At 58.1% G+C, this 16,136-nt stretch overlaps 1 protein-coding gene across 1 annotated transcript in view; it reads left to right on the top strand.

The window, feature by feature from the left end:
- The window catches only part of LOC129087769 (contactin-4-like), a 268,769-nt gene that overhangs the window by 152,029 nt on the left and 100,604 nt on the right, over positions 1–16,136 (top strand). The window contains exons 5-7 of the mRNA XM_054594798.1: positions 4,432–4,629; positions 12,529–12,631; positions 15,086–15,270. Coding sequence (XP_054450773.1) covers positions 4,432–4,629; positions 12,529–12,631; positions 15,086–15,270 — 486 coding nt within the window. The remainder of the gene's footprint in view (positions 1–4,431; positions 4,630–12,528; positions 12,632–15,085; positions 15,271–16,136) is intronic.

Genomic DNA, 16,136 nt, shown 5'->3' with positions numbered 1-16,136 from the left:
TGGCGCAAACGGCAAGACTGCCGTCTGGTTTCCTCACTGGGCGCATCCCATGTGCACCGATGCCGCCCTTTCTTTATCCGTTTGTCTGCCGGTGGGCGCTCAGGTTGTGTCCGTACCTTGGCTACTGTGAGAAGTACTGCAACGAACGTAGGGGGCGCGCATGTCTTTTTGAATCGGTGTTTTGGTTTCCTTTGCATAAGTACCCAGAGAGAGGATGGCTAGAGCAAAGCGTGTTCTGTTTTTATTTATTTATTTTTTAGGGATCTGCATGCGGTTCTGCATGCGGCTGCCCCAGTTGACAATCCCAGCAACAAGGCACGAGGGCTCCGCCTTCTCCACATCCTCGCCAACCCATATTATTCCTTATCTGGCAGGAGGTGATGTCTCACTGTGGTTTTGATTGGATTTCCCTGACTATTAGTGATGTCGAACATCTTTTCCTATACCTGTTGGCCAGTTGTATTTCTCTTTTACCAAAATGTCTGTTGAGATCTTTTGCCCACACTTTACTGATTTCCTTTACAGCAGGAGTTGTATGAGTTCTTTGTACCTTTTGGATATTAATCCTCCTCAGCTACATGACCCGTAAATACCCTCTCGCATTCCGTAGGCGCCTTTTCATCTAGCCGGTTTCCTTTACCGTGCAGGAGGTTTTTAGTCTGACGGGGTCTCGTTTGTTTCTGTTTGCTTTTGTTGCCTTTGCTTTGGGGGTCAGATTGAAAACATCGTTGCATCGGCCAGGCCTGTGCAAGAGGGCCTCCCACACGTGGTTTCCTCTTGGGACTTAAGGTTTCGGGTCTCACATTCAAGTCGCAGACCCGCCCGGAGCTCGTCCTCGTGCGCGGCGGCAGACAGCCATGCACGTTCAGCCTCGGCACGCGGCTGCCCCGTCTTCCCGGGGCCGTTTGTTGAAGGGGCTGGCCTTTCCCCTGTTTTACACTCTTGGATCCTTCTTTATAAGTTAACTGACCGTATGTGTGTGGGTTTATTTCCGCGTTCACTACTGTGTTGTGTTGACCTGTGTGTCTGCTTTTATCCCAGTACAACACTGTTTTAGTTACCGTGGCTTTATACCATAGTTTAATTGCTCTCGGTTTGCGCTGTAGTTTGAAATCAGGGGACGCGGCACCTCCAGCTTTGCTCTCTTTCCTGTCCGTAAAATGGAGAAACACAGTAGGGGCCCTTTGGGTTTTGCCTGCTTTGACGTCTGCACTTTTATTATATTATACTCCTTATGCTCGCTCCACATTGTCCTGGAGAAATAAAAACGTAGTAGTCTAGGCAGTGATTTGCTGTCAAGAAAACTAATTTAATACCTGTTTTAGAGGTTTTTCTTCCCCTTCCAGAGCTCAGCAGTTAGCTCATCAGGACCTCGCCAGGGCGCCAGCCCGGGTTTCCTGGCTGACCTTTGCACCCAGGGCCCCCAGCACGCGCGAAGGTCACGGTGTCCAACGGCGGTTCGTCTCCGTCCTTGGTGCCGACCACTGGAGACTGTCCTTGGCAGCCGTTGCTTATTCTCTATCTACAGTGTGGCAGACGGTTACCGCGTCCAATTATTATCACAATTTGGGAAACTTATTACAACACCTATTTAATATTTTGTTGTTTTCTGGAGTTTAATGTTACTTAATGCTCTTCCCCCCAACCAAAGCAATGTAGGTCATGATCTTCCTATTATACTGCCTGTTTCTTGCAGTCATTGCATTATTAGATCAGGATTTCCCACCCTCAGTGTTGTGACCTGTTAATAAAGGCTTAGAAAACCAGCGTGTGTTTAAAGAGGGTGGGGTCGGAGGACCCCGTGATGCAATACCTTTGTCTAAACGAGCTCTGAGGGACTCCAGGGTCGTCGGCACATTAACAGTCTCTTGCAAGTTCTGAAAGGAGAAATTTAAAACTCTGTTAAACTGGGCTAATCCAGCGCTCCTCCAAGTCCTTTCATTCTGTAACCCTTTTCAATGTGGCTGGGTGGGGGGTCAGGGGAGAACTTGGGTAACAGGGAAAAGATATTCCAGGGAGCGCGGCTGAGGAGAAGCCGCAGGGTGAGCTCGCGGTCGTTTGCACGTCCCACGAGGCCACAAAGTCGCTTCAGTCATAGCGGCAGTGACGCCAGAATAATTAACTTATTTTTAAATAGGTTAAACAGCATGTTAATTGAGTATGTGTTTTTTATTCGATACTTCTAAAAATTGGCGCACTTTGAACGACTCGGTCGCCTCGTGCCTCGGAGCGGTGACGCGCACGTTTATTCCCCGCGGGCCAGAGTCCCGTGGCGGTTGTCCCCGTCGACGGATTTAGTGGTCGAAAGTGCGCATTTAACAGGCCTGCCTTCTGCAACGCAGGCCAGAATTCTGGGCTTCTGGTCTTTTTGTTTTTAATTTAGATTAGAAAAATAACAAAGCAGATGAGTTTTTCTGATAGGTGTAGTGCCAACAGCCTTCTAGTTACTAACCCTGCTTTCTCCCACAAAATGCAGAAGGCCCCGGCCGGCCGGGGGCCGCGAGCAACAGTTCTGAACAATGTCTTTAGGAAACAGATACGGACAGGGTTTCATACGCGTGGGTCCCGGAGGAGGTGCGGGCTGACCACTACTGCGCCGGCGGACAGCCTTCGAACTTGGACCCTGTGACTCTGGAGACGCCAATTACTTCTTCAAGTTCACGGGCAGCTCCTTCGGGGTGGGCGGTGTCCTCGCTGCGCCGGGACAGAGCGGAGAGGCTCGGGCGGCTTGGGGTGCCCGAAGCCCACGGGACGCGTCGGGAGGGCTGTGCTGCTGGATGAAATCTCCTGTTTTTGTGGGAAACCTGCCGCCGGAGACAGCACTTCCCCCACCCGGCCCCGGGGCCTCCCTTCCCCGGGCGCTAGTTTCTCCCGGAGGTCAGAGCGCGCTGGGAAGCCGGGCCTTTGCGCGGAGCAGCCTCTCGCCCTCGGCGTGGGAAGCTCCCGCACACACAGGCGTGAAGGGCGTGCGTAGCTGCTCTGAGGTGGGCGGCGGTCCCCTCTCGCGTGCTGCGTGGGGAGGGCGCGTCCAGCGAGCCACGAGCGGCTGCGGGTGGCCTGGCCCCGTCCTGGTCTGTACACAGCGGGCGACAAAGGCCCTGCCGTCGCTGTTGCTGAGGCCGGCTCCAGCCGGGCCTCGCTGAGGCTGCAGTGAGAGAAGTGCCCTCCGGAGCAGTCAGCGTCCGTGTCCAGCGCTGAGTGGGCCTTCAGCCGTTCCCCGAGGACGCCGCAGGCGCTCAGACATGAGCCGGCGTCCGGCTGAAGCCTGGCGGCGTGTGGCCAGCCAGGCCTGAGCGCAGGGCCCCGTGCGGCGCGAGGCTCTCCCTCCGGCCGCAGAGCCACTTTTGAAAATGAAACAGGCCGGTGGGCGAGCTCCTCCTCAGCCGTGCACAGAGCCGGAGCCCACCCTGCTGGGCGCGGGGCCGTGGAGTGCCGGACCCGGGCAGCCCCTGTCCTTGGTGACAGAGTCCCATGGCCGCCGGTCACCTCCCTCCTGCACGTGGGGCTCCTCTCTGAGATGGGGAGCCCGGGCGCCCCGCGGGTTCACACCACACCCGCCCACTTCTTCACCAAGTCAGAGCCACGCAGGGCCGGCAACACCCACCCCTGGGCGTCCTGGGTTGAATAGTGTTTGCAAAAAGGTCGCTCTTGAATTGTCACTTTATAGTCACTCCCTTATGGATGTAATATTTTTTTCACCTAACGTTCAAAAATTCAGATTTACATGTACAGGACCAGCCTATGCATGTTTCGGTTAACGTGCGTTTAGCGAGTATCTGCTGCAATTTTAAACCACCATCTCCCTAACATGATGGAAAAAGGATTGAAACTCACAAGTAAGAGGAGCGTAGGCATTTGCCCTGAGTAAGAGGGAGGAGGCCGAATTGAGACTTGAGAATTCACTCCGACCCTAGGCAGGAACGATGAGACCAGTCCCTTTATTTCTCTGTGCCGAAATTTCCCAGTTAACAGGAACTACGCAGCGTGTTGGAAACCACAAAGTGCTGTGCGGGTACGCGGCAGGCGCGCGGATGTGCTGTCACGGGTATTGTCCACGAGGGGAAGGCCGTCGTCCTGCGTGGCCCAGCCCCGTGTCTCAGGATGGCAGGCGGCCTGGGTCTACGCCGGGCCTGGCTCGGCGAGCACTGTGTGGTGCTTGGCTCGTGCCTTCCAAACGGTGCCTGCTCTTCCCTGACGTACAGACATCGGGCCTCTTGCCTGGCTCCCCGCGTGCCCTCTCGTTCCCCAGAAATAAAGCGGGACTGACTGAGGGAGGAGGAGGGCCGCAGTCACCTCCTGTTTCTGACCCGCAGGCTGGAGTGGAACCCGTGGGCAGCAGCGTGAACGTCCACCTGGCCATTCCTTTCACGAGCGCAGCGCGGGGCCAGTCCCAAAAGCCGCATTGGTAACGGTGGTCCCTTCTGCTTTCAGAGCTGAGCTACGCCTGGATCTTCAACGAATACCCTTCCTACCAGGATAACCGCCGCTTCGTTTCCCAGGAGACGGGGAATCTGTACATCGCCAAAGTGGAAACGTCTGACGTCGGGAATTACACCTGTGTGGTGACGAATACAGTGACAAACCACAAGGTCCTGGGCCCCCCCACACCGCTGACCCTGAGAACTGATGGTGAGTTTTCAAAGGGGTTTTGCCGGTGTGCTCTCTGTGACCCCGAGTTGGGCAGGGAGGTTAGAGGCTGATGCACAGACCTTGAGGGTCAAAGTGAAACGTAGGGGAAGCGTAAAGCTTTCTACCTTCGGCACCCACAGCCTCTCCACTTGCGTAAGAAATAAGCCCACGGATCCGTTTTGGAAAACGAATTAGAAATCTCATTGCTAATCTCGCAGGAATGGAGTGTGGGTTCGGGCGAATATAAAGAACAGGGGAATCTGTCTCTTCCTTCTCCCCCACTTAACTCGCGGAGCGGGCAGAAGGGAACGGGAGGCTGGTCGATGGGGTCACTAATCGTTGCTGGGAAATTACGTGACTGAGTCCTGGGTGTCCAGGAGGAAGTGCCCAGTTGTCCAGGTGCCGTCCGGATTTAGGATCCTGAAGACCAGCGCCCAGCGCAGTGACAGGAGAACAGGACCTGAATGGCGAGCAGTCGGCCCCGAGGAGGTCAGAGCGAGGAGCCCGGGAGGGCGAGCTCACGCCCCCCCACCCCCCCGCCAAGGCCCCGAGGCCTGGATCCAGCCCCGGCCGAGCAGTGCAGCGAGCGCAGGGCGCGTGCGCAGACGGTCGGAGCGCCGTGGCCGGGGCGCAGGGCGCAGGGCGGTCAGCGTCGAGGTTGGAGCCAGGTCAGAAGCTGCAGAGAGAAGACTGGATTTTACTTCAAGTGCCACGTGAAGCCTTTGGGCGAGTTCATGCAGGAGAGGGGCGTATGTTTTTAAAACATTGCTTGGCCAGGCATGGTGTCGGCCTTTAAAAAGTGAGAGTGGATGCTGGAGTCCAACCAGAAGATGGGGGCGGTCCCCCAGCCAGGAGACAGTGGCAGCTTGGAGGGCGAGGCGAGACGCGTGGACGGAGTCTGGAGGCGGCTTCCAGGCCGGCTGCCCGGGCCCGCGCCACCCGGGCTGGGAGGGGGTGGGGAGAACGCGGGGAAGGCACACAGGCTTCCGGAACAGCACCGGGCTTCCGGAGCGCCGCTTATGGACACGCTTGCGCTAACCCGGTTTGTGAGGGGCACACACGGCTCTTGCACTGGGCATTGTTTGTAGGGCTGAAAGGATGCCTCCTCCCGTGGCAACAGAAAGGCTCAGTTTGGTGGCTGCTCGTCCCTGTCTCCAGCAGAGGGTTCGGCCGGTGTGTGCGCGTGTCCCTGTCAGCCCGCCCCACGCCCAGGGGCAGGGGTCAGGCCACGCAGAGCTCTCATCCAGCCCAGGACCCGGGCAGGCCGTGCGGCACACGCTCCCTACCGCGCGATGGAGCTGAGTGCCGCGGGACAAAAATGGGGCAAGGGAGGCAAGGGCCCGGCTCTGCCAGCTGCTGGTGCTGCTCCCTCCCCAAACCCGCGGAGGAAGGCGCTTTTCTGAAAGACGTGCTCCGCGGGCATTTTGTATGGACTCATTTAAAAAGACAGCCCGCCCAATTCCAGGCCTCTGCCCGTGAGGCAGGGGCGCCACGGCGATCGCCCCGCGGTGCCCTCGTTCCGGCGCTCTGTGTAGCCAGCGCACTGCGAGCTGCCTCAGACAGGACGGCCGCGGGGCCGCGGGACCCCCGGGCCACCCCGCGCCGCCACTTGGCCACGCCTCTGCGTTCGCCTCGGCTCCGAGGTTTATTTCGATGTGTCTAGTACATCTTCACGGAGGTGACACATGCTTTGTGTTGGGATGTTTTGTCACAAAAGTGGTTGACCGAGGACCTCATTCTTTAGCAACGAACGCCCATTTGTTCTCCGTTTCCACGAGAGTCGCACAGAGGAAATCTGCGGTGTCTTCCGCTCTCCGGCCGGAGCACGTGAAATGGGCGCTCCGACTCGGCCACGCAGCACAGAATAGGCGGCTTGAGTAGCTCTGGCCCGGAGGGGAGAGAGAGGGGAGCACAGACCAAGGACGGACTGCAACGCAAAGATGATAGTCCTGTTAAACAGGCTCTGTGACGTACGATCAATGAAAGTACCACTCCGCGGTTTCTGGAATTTAGTGACTATGGTGGACAGGTAAGTGCAAGGGGAGTCAAGCGGGAAACGACCCCTTTGATCCCTGAAGGTCGCCCAGGTCACAGTGTCTCAGGCACGTGCCCTGACCGGGGATCAAACCGGCGGCCTTTTGCTGTAGGCGACAACACTCCCACCCACTGAGCCCCGCGGCCAGGCCAGATCAGCTGCATTTTTAACGTAGGCCATGAACCCAGTGGTCGGATCAAACACGCCCTCATGAGGAGGGTCTCCTTTTGATTGTAAACTTGACCCACAACCTTCTACCGATGACCTGGCATTTAGACGACAAGGGGGAAGCTGCTGCCCAGCAGAGGCGGAGCCGTGCGCTTCGCCCAGGCACAATTTCCTATTGCCTAGGAAGTAGACCTTATACAAAAACACTTTGCTTTATTTTACTCTCACTACTAACTGCAACTTTTGTGTGGCTTTTGCCATAGCAATTCTGTCTTGTTTTTAATTCTCTAACAACATCACACTGGAGGATCTGGAGGCGTAAATCATGTTTCATAAGAAGAACATCTAAATGACTGTAGGACGTGAGATACTTTGCCAAACGGGCATTGCCTACCTGATTTAATAGGGTCTTAATGGAGACAGCTCTTCTGGAGGCTTGACGAGCTTATATAACTTGGCAGTCGCCTTCAACCTCCAGCACAGCCCACTCCGCCTCGGTCCACGGGCACCGGAAGCCTTAGACGGTCATTCAGCTGGGCAGTTAGGAAGAATCGGCTAAGGGCTTGTCTGTGGGACAGTGTGGAAAAAAACAGGGGACAGCAGCCGCTGAGAACCTGCAGTCTCAGAGAAACCCCATTAACGAAGGGGCTAAAGTGTCATCCTTTACCAAATTGTTGAACTGAGTTCCCACAAACACAGTCTCAGAGGGGCTTGGAGTCCGAGAGGGAGGCGGGGGGGCCCAGCCTGGAACAGGGAGGACGTGGCATCCGCCTGATTGTGCATTGAACCAACAGGTGCGCACCAAGCACCTGCCGTGCATTTGTCACGGTGGACGCAAAGGTCCGCGTCCTCAAAGGTTAGTCCGGGGGAGGGGCCTCAATGCTGGAGGTGGGGGCGGGCCGTTCTGGGGAGAGCAGAGGCTCTCAGCAGCTTCAGTTGAGCGTCTCTCGGGCTGAGAGCCACCAAGCTGCAGCGAGCCCGTTCCCCTGTCACGGCCTGGGGGCCAGGCCACCTGGCCTGGGCCACCAGCCCAGCCTTCCGAGGACGGCCGGCCGGCGGAGGGGCCGGAAAGGAGATGCCCGGCCGCGGGGGCGGCGTCTGGGCCAACCAAGGCTGGCGCGGCCCTCCTGCAGGCTAGCACTGCCGTGGCCCGCTTTGGAGGAGAAGAAAGTTTAAAATTTTCCTCCCTAGAAAGGCTGAGTATTTTTGGATAATTCCTAGGTTCTCCGTAATCTTTCTGCTATTGTAAAAAGCAGCGCATTTTCAGTCACACCCTCTAATTAGTTATTGCTGATGTATGCAGATGCCATCGTTCTTGTGACTGCACATCTGGCGAGCTCGCGGACGTCTCTCGTTAGTTCTAATAATTTGCCTGTTGATTCTACTAATTCTCCCAGACTTTTCTGTCTTCCCCATTTCCTCTAAGCCCGAACACAGCCCACTGCTGTTTTTTTTTGTAAGTAAAGTTTTATTGAAACATAGCTTTTTTTTATTTTTTAAACATATTGTCTGTGGCTGCTTTTCAACCACAGTGACAGAGTTGAGCTCTAACGGAGACTGTGAAACTCACAAAACCTAAATAAAGCCATCACTATATGTCCCTTCACAGGAAAACGTTTCCAGTCCCTGAGAACATAATATCTTTAAATATCTGAAGACCGTCCTGTTCTTTGTGGCTCCAGCAACTTGGACTAGGACCAACATGTATAATAAGTTTGAGGGAGAGCATTTAATTCAACTAAATATGAAGAACTAGTTAGGAGGAGGAACATAAAGACACCTCCTTAAGGGAAGATGGAAGTTGGCTTTCTTTCACCTGGAAGAAGACGACCTCATTGCTACTTGCCCCAACCGGACACTGTTAGCAAATTGTCCCAGATGTCACACGCAGCTGACTGTCCCTGGCACACACAGGCAGCCTGTCACTCCCACTTTACAGGACAGGGCTTTCTGGAATAGCGCAGGTTGTCTCGGAGCCTCATTGGAAGGGAGGAGAGAGCAGCAGCGGTGTGACTGAGTCCCCTCCTGGGGTTTGTTTTCCGATGTCACAGGGCTCTGAGGTGGGGTTACAGCCCCAAGTTCAACAGCTGAGGCGCAACCTTCCGCTTCCTCGCCCCGCCCCCTGCTCCGGCCTGGGGGGCGGGGGTGGGCAGCCGTGGCCTTGCATTCAGCGGGATTTAACCCATGGCGGGGGTGGGGGGCTGGGGAAGAGAGCAGCAGAAGAGGTCATCTGGACGGTGGCCTTGACCCCACAAGGTCCCCTTCAGCGCAGGACAAAACAAGGCTTTTTTAAAGGGGAAAATGGTAAACTCAGCCAAAGGCATGTGTGTGACTAATCAGATATTTCCAAACATTTCATATTGACATTAATGGAGTATACATCACATTTCTCAAGGAAGCCAATGTGGAAACTTCTGATAAGACGATTGTTGTGATTTCTTTTTTTTTCAGCAGAAAACCCCACTCTGTGGTAGTTGGTCAAAGTCCCTTCCGTGGTTGTATTTAGCAAAGGCACAGACCCCAGCCGCGACGGGCGCAGCCTCACGGCCCGGCCCCGCCGGCGCGGCCCTCTGCCAACCGCAGCTGAACAAGCGTGGCATGCGGCTGACTTCTCTTTCATAGCCTGTCGTTTCGCCAGTCACTCTGTTAGACCCTGTGTCCTTGCAGGCTCCAGCCCCTGCCTTAATCATTGTCCAGCGTTGGCAAGGGACAGGCACTGCCACAAGGTCGTGCACAGAACAGCCCCGTAGGTCACCGCGCCCTGCACTCTCCCCGCGACTAGCCCAGGGTGTCCGTTGGTGTCCGGCCAGGGGCTGGGGTTGGGGGTACTTAACCCCCAAGGCTGCCACTGGGCCAGGCCACGTTCCCATCAGCCAGGAACTCGCTACCAATGCAAAGCCTGGGACACCAGCTCCACTTACTGAATCAGAGACACAACCCGCACCCCCAGGGGTTTACAGGTTGGGAACCACTGGTTCTGAGACACCCTGAGGGACCTCTCGCCATGTCTTCCTCCGGAATCAGCCCTGCAACCTGTTCACCCGGCAGCTGCTGCCTGCACAGCCCACATCACCGCCATGCGCCAAGCTCGTTGGGAGGGAACGACCGGGCGTGGCCCACGCTGGGCACCACCGCTGGGCACGGTGCACGCACTCGGCTGGCGTTACTGGGCCGGGACGGGCTGAGTGCGCTGGGTCTCGCGAGGACCTCGATGGATAGAATTCCGAACCCGTGGCTTCCATCAGTGCACGGCGGCTCTCTGGCTCCAGACTAGGACACAGTGACTGTGCATGTTGATGAACTCAGGCCTCTTTTACTTGATGTTTAAAATTAGGTCCAGGTGTCTCAGGGGGCACCGCTGAGCTGGTGGTCTGTGTCCCGCCCTCCCTGGCTGTGCCGTGCGCCCGCTGCCCCTTGGCCTGGGCGGCGCAGACACCGCGAGGCCTCTGCCGCGTCTCCCGTGTTTCACAAGTTGGAAGCTGTAAAGAGTGTTCTGGAACGAGTCCGCTAGCCGCCCGCCCTGTCCGCCTGTTGCGCCCTGAGCCGCCGGGGCAGCTGTTCGCCAGCTACGCTCACAGGTGCATGGTGGGCAGAGCAACGGCTTGGAAAAGGCTCTCCCGTTTCAGGGGTCTGTTGCCTCTTAAACAAATTAGAAGGGCCACAGATTTTTACATTGAATGTAGCAAACAAAGGCTAGAATAGTTAAAGTGACAGAAATAGTCCAGTAAAAATGTAGCCCATGCCAGATGTAACCAAATTAAATGGGACACTGCACAGGTGTTCCTAAAAACGTCCATAATACAGTCAAAGAAAATCGTTTTCTGCATTTTTTATGGCTAACATATCAGGACAAGCTCTACATTAGTGAACTTTCTTTCGACAGCAGTGAAAACTCTGCTTTCCAGCTCTGATCCATCAGTACGTTCCGTGTCCCATGCCCGTGCTGCAGACACAGACCGGATGCCTCTGTCGCCGACACACGCAGACGTGAGACAGCCCGGAGGCCACTCCGCCTGACCCCGTGTGCCTCCTGCACCGTCCCTTTCAGACAAACATCGTCTGCAGCACCTGAGCTCCTACAAGGCACCGCGCTGACACTGCACCACGGCTCAGGCGTGGAAGGAAGCTCACGTCAGGCTGCTGGCAGAAGTCCCGCAGCCGGCGCTGGGGCAAGGCCCACGGGCAGGCCGGCCCGGCCGCAAGTGCAAGAGGACTCGGAGGGTGGCCGAGAGGAGGGGCGGTTTTGTGTCCGAGCGCGCCGGGCGCGGGGGCAGGGCATTCCGGTCTAGCTTCGCGGCGGTGAGAAGCGTCGGGGAGCAGAGCGCAACCGTGGACGCTGACCCGTCTGTCGTGAGACCGAAGACACGCTGCGTGGCCACTCGGAGAGGACAGCCTTGCGTGAAGGAGGCAGGGACAGGCGGGAACTGTGACCTCAGTGTGTGTGGGGACGCGGTGAGGCGTCTCCGAGGGCACCGCGCCGGCGTGGTCGCTCTGTAGCTGTGGAAGCACGTGTCCCCGGGCCCGGGCTCAGAGGCTGAACGGGCGGTGTCTGAGGTCCCTCCCTTCCCGTGAAGGGAGGCAAACCACCCGCGTGGTCAGCCGCACATAGCTGAAGTCGCGCCTGCCAGCGACCCCGGCCAGGTGGGCGTGCCGCCCGCCATCGGTGTGGCATTGGCACGTGGATGCGACCCATTCCTGCCTCCCAGGCTCTGAAGCCACAGGTGCAAAAGGGTCGCCTGCACGGAACGTGTGAAGCTGCGCGTTTCTCGTTGCACCTGTCCCCATCCACCCTCCACTTCCAGCCTCACTTCGGACTGCCGCGGCCTCTGCCGCCGCGAACTGTGGGTCGTCTGGAGGGGGGAGGGGCGGGCCCTGTCCTCTCCGGGTGAGGCAGCCGAGGCCGCGCCGAGAAGCGGACTGGAGACGTGCGTGCTGAGGCTGTGCCAGAGGGGTCCAGGCTGCGCCCACGAGGAGTCGCTCAGTGTCTCCTTATACGCCACGGACTTCGTTGGTTGGGTGGGGTTACTGGGTCACAGCTCTAGAGTCATTTTTCGGGATGGGGACAGTGGGAGATTATGCCCTTCAAGGTACGCGTGCCCTTGGCCAAGCGGCTGTAACTTTGAGGTTGTTCCTATTATCCTTTTTACATTGTTGCAAAATATAATAAAAATCCTGGCATTTGACGTTATCTTGCATGTACTAATTTTTTATTAATTCAGATTAGCTTGGACATGAAAGAGAAAGTAATTTGTGGCCACAAATTGATTACTCGGAAATGTTTTTTCTTATATAGACATAATAAAGCACGCAAGTATTTTTTAAGTATTTAAAATTTTTCTGTAGTGTTTTTCCAAAAACATAATGTATTTGATTTTCCTGGTGACTAAGGCTTTGTCCCCTTCCTATTTTTTTCTTTTTTTTGAGTTCGTGACTAACAAAAAACAAAAAATGTATTTTTGAGGAGCGCGGCTGAGCGCACGGAGACTCAACACTGGCAGATGGTGTGCTGCGGGGACACGTTCCCTCCGGCCGTCCCCGGGACCGGAGCCACCGCACCGGGCTGGGCGGCGGGGCCCACTTCAAACGCTGGGGCCCACGGTGACGGGGGTGGGGTGGGGGGCTGCCGGCATCAACCAGAGGACACTTCACAGGTTTGAAAGCCGCTCCGAGACTCAGCGCCTTGTCTCTGTTCACAGGGGTGATGGGCGAGTACGAGCCCAAAATCGAGGTGCAGCTCCCAGACACGGTCCCCACCGCCAGAGGCGCCACGGCCAGGCTGGAGTGCTTCGCGCTGGGCAAGTAGGTCCCGCTCCGGCCGCGCGTGCCCTCTCCGGGCAGGGGAGGGCCTGCCCTGGCCCGGGGCAGCGGTGGTTTCTGAGGGGACCCCAGCACCCGCCTTCCTCGCTGTAACTCGGCAGATGCGGTCTCTCCACACAGAGAAGGGACCGGGGCGGGGGCACAGGAGGCTCGGGCCGCCCCCTGACGTGGCCGGAGAGGAGGGAGGGTGGGCAGGTCTGCAACGCCCTCTGTCCCCTTGTTCCGACCCGCGATGCGCTCGCTGTCCAGCGCCGAGTGACGGGAAGGCAGGGGCCTCCCCGAGGGCGGCCAGGCTGACCGCCTGGAACACCGCGGACGTCATCCCAGCCCCGGGTCACCGAGGGTGCGTCCAGCGACCTTTGAGCTTCCTTTTAAATCACCGGTCTCTCCTTCTGGCTTTGAATGGAGGGAGAGGAGACCTGGTATCTCTCAGGGAGTCTCTGTTTTACAGAGCCGTCAAAAAAGTGCTCACACCGTCACTGCCCAGCCTGTGGGGTGTCGCTAGCTAAGCCGACCTGGGGCCAGTTAGCTCTCCCAGGGTGGCTGGGGCCGAGGGCGCAGGAGAGGGAAAATCGGTTACAGTTTTGCCCGTAACCCTGCAGAAAAGGTGTGGCATGGACGGTCAGAACTGCCGCCTGCGATGAGAACTTGGGGACGTCTGTGCATTTTAATGATGCTCGTGAGCCTCTGCACCCAGCCCCCGCCCTGGCTAAGCCACGGCCCACTCCCTGCCCACACGCCTCGTGTGCCCCAGCGTCGCCCAGCCCTGAACTGGCGTGCAGCCTCTGTTCACGTGGGGTCTGTGTCCCCGGCAACCACGCAAGGAATGCTTTCCTTCTTAATTTCATTTTCAACTCTCATGGAAGGATCCTTTCGGTGTCCATATTGTCGAGTCATGATGGTAGAAGCTGCAGAGCATCTCGACTTCGGTGAATACAGTACAGTGACCGTTTGATCCTGTTTTATGTCCAGAAAACTTACACATTCAGTAAATGGTGACGTGGTTGTGCAATTAAACTCTGTACAGACATGAAAGTCAAGCGGCAACACCACATGTCAGACATAGAAAACGCCCACGATTTATCGCTAAGAGTCTGAGAGCAGATTGCCAAACGCTATAACATGGTCCCACTTTTTATTTTAAATATATACACATCTAAAGAAAGCCAGTCCCAGGACAAGGCGAAAGCGGGTCCTGGACACCCTGCAAGGTGACACCATGAGACGCCCCCTGTGGAGAGAGACGGAGCCAAATCCACGCCGCACACACCTGAGGCGGGGTGCGACTTAAACCCTCTCCCCACGCCTGGGACGGCCCTGGAATAAAAACGAGAGTCCCAGATCGGGCTCCTCCGGTGTCCGCCGTGCGGCCGGGCGTGCGGCGCTGCTGTGGAGCGCGCCCTCGTCACCCACACGGTGGCGGGGACGCTGGCTCTGAGCTGTCCTTGGGAAGGGCAGTTGGGGGCGCTGCTCGTCAAACGTGAAGACCCCGCCGCGGACGTCGGCCAGGCCCCCGCCCCGCGCTGCGTCCGTGTCTGTGCGAGGAGCCCAGATTCGGCGGCAGCGAGCGCAGCGCGGCGGGTGCTGTGACGTTCTGACCCGGGAGGCTGGCGGTTGCCGCTCCGTGTGTCCCTGGGGGTGCAAAAGTGAACGACGACGGGCACTGCGAAGCTGCAGCCTTCGGGGCCGCGGTGGGCCCCGCCCACAGGGTGCAGACTCGGTGACTCCTCCCGCTGCTGAAGATGCGCCCTGCCCCTGACGCCTTTGGGTTGGTCGGTGCCTGGCGGGGGCAGGAGGACCACAGCGATGGCCGCTTTCCCTGGCTCGCTATTTTGAGTAAAGTTTCCCCAGACCGCCTCCCGACGGCTGCTTGCTGTGAGCTGGGACGGCCCGGGACAGGGGATCCAGGGGACAGAGGGCGCAGGCTGCCGTTTCCCATCGCCTGAGGCTCGAAAGGGACACAGCCCCTGCTGCCCTGCTGCGGGGGTCAGGAGGCCCAAGAACACGCCAGGGCCCAGGAGGAGGAGCCAGACCACCCCTGACGGAGGGACAGGAGAGAGTTCACGGCCGCCGCCCACCTGCCACCTTTGCGCATGGACGGTTTTGTTTTCGAATTTACGATATAGAATAAAACAGGTGTCCTGGGGAAAAAAACACACAACAAACATATGAAAGTCTGTTTTTATTTCCATGATGATGTTGCATAAAAGACAGATTACATCGTGCAAGGCTAGGAAATGTTTTGATTTTAATGAAAACGCTAAGGACCTAATGACACCAGGGACGGGGACTTGGAGGAAACCGTGCGTGGGTGCCGTGCGGGGGAAGTGTGGCCCCCAGCAGGCTTTCGCGTCTGGGCCGGGAAGGGAGGGCCCCCGGGGGCGGCGCGGACGGCCCAGTGCCTGCCGTCTCACTCTCTCCCCACTCTGGCCGCAGCCCAGTGCCCGCCATCAGCTGGAGGCGCGGGGACGGGAAGCCGCTGGCACGGAAGGCCCGGCGACACCAGGCCGACGGGGTCCTCGAGATCCCCAACTTCCAGCAGGAGGACGCCGGCTTGTACGAATGCGTGGCCGAGAACTCCCGCGGGAGAAACGTCGCAAGGGGGCAGCTGACTTTCTACGGTGAGTGTCTGCAGGGGGCGCGTCGCTCGCAGGCCTCGGCCGGTCGTCCCATCGTGCGCTGGGGGTTGATGTCGGCCTCTGGGAAGGGTGGCGCCGGGGGCCTGTGCCCGCCCTGGCTCGCTCCCAGACCAGCGCCCCCTGGGGGCTGCCGGGTGCGGCAGCAAGGCAGCCGGGGCGTTGGGGAGCCGACGGGAGGGAATCAGGCCAACGCGTGTGGGGACGGGGTCCCGGGGACGCACGTGCTGTCCCCTGCCAGCAGGCTGCAGCCGGGCGCCGGAAGCCTTGTGCTTTCCTCCTCTGGGCCTGTTGGTTTTCAAAGCTCTGTGCTTCGCTTCACTCAGGGTTTGACTTGGGGCTCGAGTTAATCCTTTGTCATTTCTCCTCTTCGGCCGCGATTTCATCACCATTTTGAAATGCACACTCTCCAGATTCGGTTCTGATCGGAGTGGTGCGCGGCAAAGCCATCGCCTGCCCGCCCCCCCCAGGGTTTGGGTGCAGCTGCCCCAGTTCCCGCCAGGCCCCGGGCGCTGACCCCGAGGTGGGAGCAACGCAGCCCCCAGCACGCACTCCTCCGTCCAGCCGGCGCGGGGGCCGCCGGGGCATCCGTGGGAAACCGAGGCAGGGCTCCACCGCGTGGGCACGGCCTTCTGCCCGTGGGAGCACGCCCGAGCCCCCTCTGTCCAGGCCGCTGGAACAGCCGCCATCGATGGGTGATCACGCGGGAGCGGTTTCAATAAACACCAACTGCGCTACAGCGAGGAGGGTTGTTGGGTGGGGCGAGGCAGACCGAGCGACGTCCGCGTCTCCTTTCCTGCAGTCACCGAGGCCACGAAAGTCTGTGTATTTCACCAGTTTCTCTCCCAAAG

The sequence above is a fragment of the Pteronotus mesoamericanus genome, unplaced genomic scaffold (genome assembly GCF_021234165.1).
Source record: "Pteronotus mesoamericanus isolate MK-2021 breed Mesoamerican mustached bat unplaced genomic scaffold, CSHL_Meso_final scaffold_533, whole genome shotgun sequence".
Classification (NCBI taxonomy): domain Eukaryota; kingdom Metazoa; phylum Chordata; class Mammalia; order Chiroptera; family Mormoopidae; genus Pteronotus; species Pteronotus mesoamericanus.
This window is presented reverse-complemented; position numbering and strand designations above follow the sequence as displayed.